Genomic DNA, 10,243 nt, shown 5'->3' on the forward strand with positions numbered 1-10,243 from the left:
GCCATTCAGGGAAATACCCTCTTCTTCTAGGCCAGTCCTTGGAGCCTGCGAGGCCTTTGACGGGCAGCTCCAGAACATCGCTAGCGCTGCCGCCCAATACATATTCATGAGTTGTTTTAAAATGACCTTCCTGGGTAAGGTCAGCCCAGCCGGGGCCTCCAGATCCCCTGACTGGTGGGGCAGGGGTGGGAGGCACTTAGCCATCCTGTGGGAAAAGCCCAGGAGCCACAAGGCCTGGGCTGCAGCCCTGACTCTGGCACCCTCTTCTCTGAGGCCTCAGATGAGGCCCTTAACCTCACTGAACACCCCTCTCGTCATCAGTGAAATGGAGCTGAGTAGTATTTATCCTGCTAGGGTGAAGTGCCGGGGGCTCCTATGGGCATGGGAGCCCCAGCATCCTGCATACTTTCAGGCTCTAGCTGAGGGTGCCCCTCCCCAAATGTGGGAAGAAGGGAGGGAACAGGGAGGGAATCTACCAATCAGAGGGATTAAGTTCCAGGCAAGTTTATTAGGGAAGTATGCGCCTTCCCCTCCCTCAGCCCAGCCTGCTGTCCCAGTCTGGGAACCTGGCCCCGTGAAGGCAGGAGTGAGAAGGAGTCTACTGTCCTAGGGCCTCCGAACCACTGTGCCAGCTGCAGGGATGCAGGATCCAGAGATGCCTTGTTATCTGGGGAGGGAACTACCTTCCCATCACCCCTCTGCTCTTCCTCTCCTGCAGTAAAAGTGTGTGTCCCCTCTATTTCCCGGCCTGACACAGAATGAGCACATAGCAAATACTTCCCACGAACAGAAGGGCTTGGAGACCACAATTCCTGTTCCCCGGGGAAGGTGAGCGAAGAGGGTCTGCTTGGTTTGGCCTGGCCCCTAGGCTTCTAAGAACTGACTGCCTTCCATGTATGAATTGGCCAAAGGAGGACTCCTGGATGTCCTGACCCCCAGTTCAGAAAGGGCCCTGAAGCACTGACCACCCTGGTTCAAGTTCAGAGCCCAGAACAAGCCTCATGCTGAGGGTCCAGCCCCACTGCAGACACAGCAAAGATCCCCATCAGTGATGTTTTATTATCATAATCATCAGGTACAAACAAATGGTACCAAAGGGCCAGTGGGCCCCAGTCCCTCTCCAGGCAGGCTCCTGTGAAAAAGCAAGAGAAGAGAGTAAGGAAGACAAAGGGCAGCCAGGGACTGAGCCTGGCTCGCACGGGCCCATAACTCAACCACCACCCACAGCCCCACTGCTACTAGCCACTCCTCTGGGGTCGCTGGTTCACCTCTGCTACCCGGACCCTCTCAAGGTATAAGCTCTGTGAGGGCAGAAATGGTGTCTGACTTTTTCTGTATGTTTCCCATGCCTAGCACAGTGCCTGGCAGGTAGTAAGTGCTCAATAAACCGAGTACTAGAGAATGCAAATGGACCTTCTAAGGAGCCATGATAGCTGTTATTTACAGAGAAGAAAATTCAGGCTTAGCAAAGGTTGAGGAACTTGTTCAAGGTCACATAGCTGGTGAGCTGCAGAGACAGGATTTGAACCCAACGCACACAAAATACTACCCATGTTCACACACACACACGAAATGCAATTTATATTCACTGCGCACGTACACACACACACACACACACACACACACACACACACACATACACATGAATGAATGTCTAGTCATTGGTTTTTCTGGCTGGCACCCAGAACAGGGATGGGCCCACCTAGGGAAGGGAGATCTCTGTGGTTCCAATTGGCCAGCCCAGGTATGCCCAACCTTCACCTCACCACTGCACCCCCTTACCCAGCCTCTAGTCCCTGTCCCTCCAGGAACCCAAGTCCAACGCAGGGAGTGCACTGCAGTTGACAAAGTCCCGAGGGAACGTGTTGGACTCGAAGATGTTCTTGGACACGACGGTGATGCCTGTGTTGTCACAGATGATGCGGGGCAAGGAGATCTTGGCCAGGGCCTGCTGTTGCTGCGGGCTGAACACGCCCTCGTTCTGCCACCAAAACCTGCACGGGAACACCGCTGGCCATCGTGCCTGAGGCCCTCCTGGGCCGGGAGGGCATCCACTGGCTGGAGATGCTCCCGGATGACAGAGGACCACGGCAGACACCGGCCCCACAGCACGGGGGAGCTCCAGGCCCTCAGGCAGCCCAGGGGGGTTCAAACAAATAGAGCCCCACTCACAGCTGCCCAGCTGCCTCCCCCGCCCACGCCCCAGCAGCCTCCGGGCACCGCTGATGACAGACTGGGAGCCAGGCCCCCACTCATTCACAATGTAGCCAGGGCTACATCCACGTGGGGAGAAAGGCCCTTGGGGGTGGCTTATAATTTGTCCACCTGGAGTGGGACACCTTTTAAAAATGATCCCAAAGGCGTGATTCAGGCTAGGGTAGAACTGGGTGTGATAGATGTCAGGACCCCAGGAGCAGCCGTGGGAAAGCGAGGATGGGACCTTCCAACAGAGATTGGCGGTGCCGTGGCGGCAGCCCGGGACCCGGAGAAGAAGTGACTACGAGTGGCATTTTCTCTCTTCCCTCCTTGACAACCAGGGGTCCAGGTCCCTCCTTGCTGCGCCCCCAACAGATTCAGGGCGCATTAGGGATGACCCTGAGGCTCCCCAGAATGCACTCCTTCTAGCAGGAGGAAGCTGGGGCCCCCGAGGGTCAGGGACAGGCCCACCGCCACGCAGCAGGCCTGAGCCCCTCGGCCTCCGTCCTCACCGATCGCCATCGCGGAGCTTCCTGAACTGGGTCCCGATGAGGCAGGCGAGCAGTAGGCCCACGCGGCCTTTGCTGTTCAGGGGCTCGGCCACACCACCCATCCAGATGTCGATGTTGTTGGGCGTGCCGTACTGGGCCATCAGCTTCCTCGCCAGGTCCAGGTTCTTCAGGACCGTGCCCAGCTCACCCACCGTGCTGGGCTGCGGTAGCCCGCAGAAGCGCCTCCAGGCATTGTACCCTGTATGGGGGGAGGGGAGAGACGCCCGTGGGTGGGTCCCAGAAAGGCCACCTTCCCAACACAGCGAGGCCACGTACTGAGGTACCTGAGGGAGGGGAGGACACAGAGGGGCTGCTACCAGGCTATAAACCCCACAGGGAACCCTCCGGCCTCTCCAGGGGCCTGGGGACAGCTGGGTCTCTCCAGGAGCCTCTCTTTCTCCCTTTGTCCTCCCACCCTTCAGTAAATCCTAAATTGCCATAACTCCTGCTGGCATCTCCCGGCCCTCTGTGGAGATCTCAGACCCGTGATGGGTGCAGTGTGTCTAAAAGGATCGGCCACACCAGCTGTCCTATGACACAGGCACGGGCGTGGCGTGAGGCTGATCTGGGCTCCAATTCCAGCTCTGTCATGGACGTGGCTGGAGAACCTGGGCAGATTCTGAATTTCTCCAAGCCTCGGTTTCCTCATCAGTAAAATGGAGGTGATAATAATCTCTTCCCCTCAGAATTCATGTAAAATGAAGCAAAGTGAAATGAGATGGAGACAGATTTTGAGACTGTGGGTGGGGGCTTGTGGTTATTACGATGATGTTCTAAGTTGGAGGGTTACAGCAACACAAAGGAGGTGGGAGGTGCTGGAAATGGGGCAGATGGGCCCAGGGAGAAGTAGGAGCCTGACCTCAGACCGCATCCTAAGAGCAACGTTCTGGGGGTTCGGGGGAGCCCTGGGCAGCTGGGGGCACTGGAGAGGGCAGGCCCTGGAGTGGGAGGTGGGGAGGGGCGGGGCCCTCACCTGGGAGGCCGTGGTCCCGGCTGCGCTGCATGTTTAGAGCGGGCAGGTCCAGCCCGATCCTCATGACCTGCTCAAACAGCCGCTCCCGGATCTCATCCACCGCGATTTGGTTCTGCAGATTCAGCTTCGCAGGGGTGGCCATGAGGCCCCGGAGGATGGGGTCAATGCCACCTGGGGCGAGAGGAGCAAGGTTGGGGGAAGGATCTGGCTCGGTATCAGAGCTCAGACTGGAGTCAGGTAGAACTGGGGGGATTGCAGAAGCGGGCTTGGCATGTGCGGCTTCTGGCGCCAAGGTGTCCCCAGCGGGCAGGTCCTCACTGAGGCTTTGAGGTCTCGGGGGGTAATGCCATTCAGACTGGCAAGGCTCAGGTGCTCCCAGCCCCTGGCCTCCCGGGTCACTGAGGATTATTCAGTACAACACACAGGAAGGAGCCAGCTCCTTACAAGCCATCTGCACCAGAGTTCACCAGAGTCAGGTGAACTCTGCTTGAAAGTCAGAGGCTGGAAAGTCAGATCAGATCCCCAAAGATGGAAGGAAAGAGGATTTTGTCCACCCTAGCTCCCTGTGACGAAGCCCACCCCCATCCCACCCTCGGCTGCCAGCTAACTCACTCCTGGCTTAGGTCCCGCTCACCTTCCAGCACAACCCTCCAGCTGGCAAAAAAGACCTTGCTGAGCGGAACACGAGGGTTGGGCTGCATAGGCTGGTACTGATCGTTCAGGCGGAACATGAAGGGCTGGATGAGGGTGTGGCCATAGCGGAAGGCGTTGGTGAAGACGTTGGCGATGCGCGGGTCCACCGAGTCATTGTAGGAGCGGTACTCGGGCAGGTACTTCCTCATGGCCTCCGGCCCCAGCACCAGGGGCAAGTAATCTCGGTAAGTGATGATCTAAAGAAAAGTCACACAGAGCAGCCTCTCCACTCATCCCGCCCAGCAGATTCTTCACCTGCTCCTGACTCAGGGGATCCCTCCCTCGTATAAGGCCAGAGATTTGCCTCCCACAGCACTGGAGCTGAGTCTCACAGAGTGGCACCGAATGGCATAAACAGAGCTCTAGTGCTTGCCAGCTGTGTGCCCTTGAGCCAGTTATTAACCTCTCTGAGCCCCAGTTCCTCAAATGTAAATTAAGGGTAATTATGCTGCTCTCTGCCCTAAAGTATTACATAAAAAAAGGGCTTTGTTAGTCCTTGCAGTAGCTCCCTTGCCCTTGTTACCCATGGTCCCATTTCTCCTACAAACTTATTAGCTCCTTGAGGGCAAGGGTTGTATCTCATTTCTCTTGAAATTACTCAGTGCCCAGCAAGTGCCTGGCTCACAGTAGGGTTCAATATATTGCCTGTAGGAGGAGGGGAAGCAAAATGGAAAAGGGCCACCCTAGATGCTTTCTCCCAGTGAAAAGAAAAGAGATGGAACAGTCCCACTCTAGATTCTAGACTCTGGAATTTCCTGAGGTTTAAATGAATCTCACTTTCTTAGTGCAAATTGAAAACTCACCCTCAGCTCCAGCAACTCTCTCTCCTCCAGGGTCAAGGAATATTAACAAGGAGTGTGCATGTGCGTGTGTGTGTGTGTGTGTGTGTGTGTTTATGTCTTGGGGAGACAATGGGGATGCTGGAGCATCAAAAGTTGGGAGAAGGGAAATCCCCTGGAGGTCCAGTGGTTAGGACTCTCTGCTTCCACTGCAGGGGGCACGAGTTCAATCCCTGGTCGGGGAACTAAGATTCCGCAAGCCATGTAGTGCAGCCAATAAATAAATAAATAAAGCATTTAAACATTTCAAAAAAAGTTCAGAGAACACCCCCCATGGATAAGCGAGGATAAGGAGAGCAGGTGACCTGTGATAGAGCTATAAAGAAGAGAGAGTGTGCAAAGGAGCCAAGGGTGATGATGAGATGAAGGAAAGGAGAAGCATTTACTGAACAGCTACTGTGCGCCAGGCACTTTAGAACCACCTGTTTAAACCTCCCAGTACCATTCCTGGTGGACAGGAAAGTATCAGTAGAAAGGTCAGCAAGCCTGGGAAAGAGGCGTTGGAAGGCAAGTGACCCTTGTCAGGTGCTTGGTATCTGCCAGGTGTTTTCATATGTGTCCTTTAATCCTTACAGTATCATGGATGAAGAAACTGAAGCTCATGAGGGTTAATTTGCACTGATAAGATGTGGCAAAGGCATGTCTGGATCCCAAGTCTGCCGACCCCTGGCATCACTGACGCGCAGGACCGCCTACCTGGACCATGGCTCCCACGATCTTTCGGGCTTCCTGATAGAGTTTCTCTCCATTCCAGCAGGGGTTCAGGCGCTTGAGCTCTGTGGCCAGCCGGTTGTGCTCCCGCAGAAAGAGTGTGTGCATGGAGGTGAGCTCAGGCATCTCACTTGAGCGGGTGTCCCCTTGGGGAAGCAAGAGCTACTGTCATTCCTAAGACCTCCCTCCCAGAAAGGATTTGCTCCACTGAAACCCTCTCCCAAGCCAAGGCCTCAAATGCCCCTTACCCAGCCCTCCTCTCCACCCATCTTTCCACGCCATGCTCAGTCTACACCTCCTCTAGGAAGCCTGCCTTGATGCCCTGGTCCACCATAATAGCTCTTCCTCTCTTTAGTGGCACGGCTGGTCAGAGATGCTCATTCACTAAGCACCAGATCTGACACAGGACTTGCCACCTTCCCACACCTGAGACTGGTAGCACCTTGAGGACAAGGACCATGGCTTGTGCCTTTTTGTATCTGACCCTCCCACCCAATGTATACACAGACACATGGGGTTTAACACAGCGCCTGGTACAAAATAGGAGATCCATGAATACAGCTTGATTGACTTATTCTCTTGATTCAGGGAAGGCCAAAAAGTAGCATGCATGTTGGCTCTCCCTATTTTCCTGTCCATGTGAGACACAGTGAATGATCACAGCCCTCTCTCCTGCTAAAATTGGATGCAACCTCAGAATCCTTCTTAACACAGGACCCTAGAAAGCCAGTACCATCTGTTCAGAACTGCCATCCGCACCTTACTGCATGCTAATTGTGCAGCCTGCTCAGGGCAGGGAGCCAGGGTACAGGATGTTTGAAGTCCACCCCTGAGACTGTGCAAAAGAACGAAGTGTGACCCTCTGACCCCTCAAGTCCTCCCCTAAACCTGCTCTGGAAGTACCAGAGGGTTAGGGCCAAGCCCATTTCTGCAGGACACTGGGTTCAGTCCTCCACAGCTCTAAAGTTTGTTGAGAAGGATATTCTCTGAGAGCAGCTTTTCCTTCCCACAACCTGACAGAGGTCATGACCATCCAGGCTGGGAACATGGGGCTCAACACCATGAGGAGGCCAAGGAGTGCTGCTCTTCCCCCACTAGCCCAGAAAAGCCCACACTGGTGCTGACCTTGATTCTCCTCCCCAGGGCCCACCCATCAGGAGCCACCAGGAGGTGAGGTTGGGAGGCCAGAGAGAAAGGCCTCAGACCCACTGTTGGGTTTAAAGGTAAAAGCGTAAAATTTCTGGGCACTACCACCATCATTGCCCCAACCATATCCCCAGGAATGCCAGTTGTTTAAATCGAAAATCCCACCCGCTCTCATTACAGGGAATCAAGGTGCATAGGTGGTGATGTGCTGGAGCAGCTCTGTCCAATAGAACATGAAGATGGAAATGTTCTACATTTGAGCTGTCCTATATGGAAGCCACTAGCCTACGAGGCTGTTGATCATTTGAAATGTAGCTAGCGCTGTGGAGGGATCTTGTTTTTAATTTAAGTTCATTTAAATTAACTTACACGTAAATGAAAATAGCCATGTGTGGCTAGTGGCTACCATATTGGATACTGTGATTCTAGAGGGTGAGGGTACCATGTTGCTCTCTGTCCCTTCAGTTCCCTGTTCCTGGAGGACTCAACTTTCGTCTCTCCCAGAGTCCAGAGGGAAAGAGAGCGACAGAGAAAGGGCTGAACAGATGGACAGAGGCTCGCTCCTTGGCCATCCCTGAGTCTCCTTCTTAGGTTTGGGGTTATTGTTTTTGTTGGTTTGGGGTTTTGTTTCTGTTTCGCCTCTCTGGCTCCATCCAACTTGTTACCAAGGCAACTGGATTAATATCATGAAGTTGATGAGGACAGTCTCTCTAAATGCAAACCCACAAGGGGCTCTCAAACAGGCCCGCTGTGGCTCTGGTAGGGGGCACCCCTGCATCAGCCCAGGTCCCTGCCCAAGACTGACCTGCCAGGAAGCAGGGGATGTTCGCGGTGCGGTTGGTGAGGAGGCAGGGGTCATCGTGCAGGTTGTCAAAGGGCAGCAGGGCCCGGCCGTTGTCATGGAAGCGGGTGTTGACGGCCAGCAGCCCCAGCTGGTTGGTCAGGTTGCGCAGCTTCATGGCCAAGGGGTCCTCACTGCCGTACACCATGCTGGCGTCCACGAAGGAGGTGAGCGCGTTGATCTGGTTGCGGACGGTGATGTTGCTCCCTTTGCAGGCCGGGCTGGAGCGGAAGAAAGGGATGCAGTCGCGTTGGTTCTTGATGCGGGGGTCATCGGGTGGGATCTGCGGCACAGAGAGAGGCCCGGCGGGCTCGCCGAGGCCAGGGACAGAGATCAGGAGCGGCTTTCCCCCGCCCACCCTCCTGAAGGCCTTAATTCCCACCTCGGAAGCAGCCTGGAGCCCAGGACCAGAGGGGGCAACCCAGATACTAAAACGGAGCTCCTCGGCCCCCTCGGCCAGCAGGAAGCCGTCTCAAGGCCCCCAGGGGATCAGCCTGAGGTTCCACCAGCAGAGCGCCTCCGAGCTGGAGGGGTGACGAGTAGGATGCTGGCGTGGGGGATGTGGGGCCCCTGAAGGGGGTGTGGCCAGTCCTCTGACCCCTCCCCCCAAACCTCCTTTCTCTCCTCTTTTCTGTCTCTGCTCCTCCCTCCTCTGTTCTCTAGATCTGGTCTCTACACTCTCCGGGGGCCTCCTCTTCCTTTCCCCTTCCTCTCTCTCACTCTGGCCCCTGTGTCTCTCTCCCTCTCTCTCGGATCCTCCTTCCTTCTTTCTCCCCTCGTCTACCTACTCTGCACGTGCCTCGACCAACCAGCCCACTCTCAGCCCTGCTCCAACCCCAAAACCCAGCCTCTGTGTGATGTGGGCTTGGGGAGAGGGAGCCCGTGAGTGTGGGGGGGGGGAGGACTGAGGCTCAGGGCCAGCCTTGCTGGGAGCCAGGGAAGGAAGGCTGGGCACGGAGGGAGGTGTTCCCTTCCGGGAACGCTGCCCCTCCCGCGACCCGGCAGGCTGGCCGGTGGGGCAGGGAGGGAGTACCTTGAGCGGGAAGCAGGGAGGCTGCTGCAGGCAGCTGGTCTCGCAGTTGATGCCAGTGAGGAAGGAGACACGGGCGGCTGGCTCGGGGGTGAAGTCGAGGTCGTGGTCGAGCAGCTGGCCCCACTGCATGAACATGAGCGAGCGCTCCTGGTCCGGGGTCAGGTTCTCCGTGGGGAAGCGCACGATGTCGTTCGAGACGGCGCGAGCCTGAGGGACACGGGGAGTCAGGGGCCCTGGCCTCGGCCGGGCCTCTCCCACTCCGCAGGCCAGGGCTCACCAGGGGCACCGGGAAGCCGTTGCGCTTGACCCCGGGCGTCCAGCCGAAGGGCAGGGAGAAGCCATCCTCGTACTCCGCCGGCAGCCAGCGCGCAAATGCGCGGTTGGAGGCCCCTAGCGTGGGGCTGCGCCTGCAGGGGTGGGGGAACAGGGCGCTGACGCCATGTGGTCGGGACCACCCCCCTCTAGCCACCAGCCGCCCGCCGAGGGGAGGTCCCCAGCGGCCGCACCTGTTGTTGCACTGCCCGGTGATGGTTCGGTACTGGTCCTCCTCTGGGCACCTCACCCCCAGGTCCTGGTAGGCGCAGCCGCTAGTCTTGGACAGCAGATTCAGCTGGGCAGGTGTCAGCACGTCTGCGGGGCCGGGAAAGTAGGGGGCGAGTGGGAGCTGAGATTCTATTTTCTATCCTCTGCCGGGGAGCCTCGGTTGGGGGGTGTGGTCTGAGGACATGGAGGGGACGCTAGGATGCCTGCTGAGACTCCCTGGAAAGAGGGGTTGGGGGAACCACTGGGATTGAGCGAGGGTCTGGGGATGTAGAGGGAATGGTACCTGTGACATTGAAGCGGCCTGGCCACAGGGGCCGCAGCTTCCTCTCCAGCAGGCCTAGGGCCACGTGCAGGTAGTCAGCAGCCCTCACAGCTGTCCTCGTGGCTGCCACTGGCTGCTTGAAGTAGGACAGGAGTTCCATGGGGCTGGCTGAGCCACTGTGAAGGCGCTGCTTGATGCTGCTTGGGGCAGGGAGGAGTGAGGGCCAGAGAAGGGAGGCAGAGACACTCAGCACAGCCCCAGCCCAGGGTTCTGGACACAGAGGACAGTGTAGACAGACCCACAGTTAGGAAGCAGGTTTCTCTTTTTAAACAGGGTTTGGACCTGGGTGCCCAGAGCCCAGGCCACGGGAGGCATGGTTTGGAAAATGTTCTCGCACCCAGAGATAAAAAGACTGACAGGGCTTCCCTGGTGGCGCAGTTGTTGAGAGTCCGCCT

The 10,243-nt window shown here is 56.8% G+C and overlaps 1 protein-coding gene across 1 annotated transcript in view; it reads right to left on the reverse strand.

The window, feature by feature from the left end:
* Nucleotides 1–1,042: 1,042 nt before the first annotated feature.
* MPO (myeloperoxidase) overlaps nucleotides 1,043–10,243 on the reverse strand; it is a 9,884-nt gene continuing 683 nt past the window's right edge. Inside the window, exons 4-14 of the mRNA XM_024757615.1 lie at nucleotides 9,810–9,985; nucleotides 9,490–9,613; nucleotides 9,261–9,390; nucleotides 8,984–9,190; nucleotides 7,915–8,233; nucleotides 5,949–6,109; nucleotides 4,355–4,610; nucleotides 3,721–3,891; nucleotides 2,709–2,946; nucleotides 1,783–1,994; nucleotides 1,043–1,132 (exon numbers count right to left, since the gene is read on the reverse strand). Coding sequence (XP_024613383.1) covers nucleotides 1,790–1,994; nucleotides 2,709–2,946; nucleotides 3,721–3,891; nucleotides 4,355–4,610; nucleotides 5,949–6,109; nucleotides 7,915–8,233; nucleotides 8,984–9,190; nucleotides 9,261–9,390; nucleotides 9,490–9,613; nucleotides 9,810–9,985 — 1,987 coding nt within the window. The 3' untranslated portion in view covers nucleotides 1,043–1,132; nucleotides 1,783–1,789. The remainder of the gene's footprint in view (nucleotides 1,133–1,782; nucleotides 1,995–2,708; nucleotides 2,947–3,720; nucleotides 3,892–4,354; nucleotides 4,611–5,948; nucleotides 6,110–7,914; nucleotides 8,234–8,983; nucleotides 9,191–9,260; nucleotides 9,391–9,489; nucleotides 9,614–9,809; nucleotides 9,986–10,243) is intronic.

This window comes from Neophocaena asiaeorientalis, unplaced genomic scaffold (assembly GCF_003031525.2).
Source record: "Neophocaena asiaeorientalis asiaeorientalis breed wild unplaced genomic scaffold, Neophocaena_asiaeorientalis_V1.1 scaffold327, whole genome shotgun sequence".
In the NCBI taxonomy this organism is placed as follows: Eukaryota; Metazoa; Chordata; class Mammalia; order Artiodactyla; family Phocoenidae; genus Neophocaena; species Neophocaena asiaeorientalis.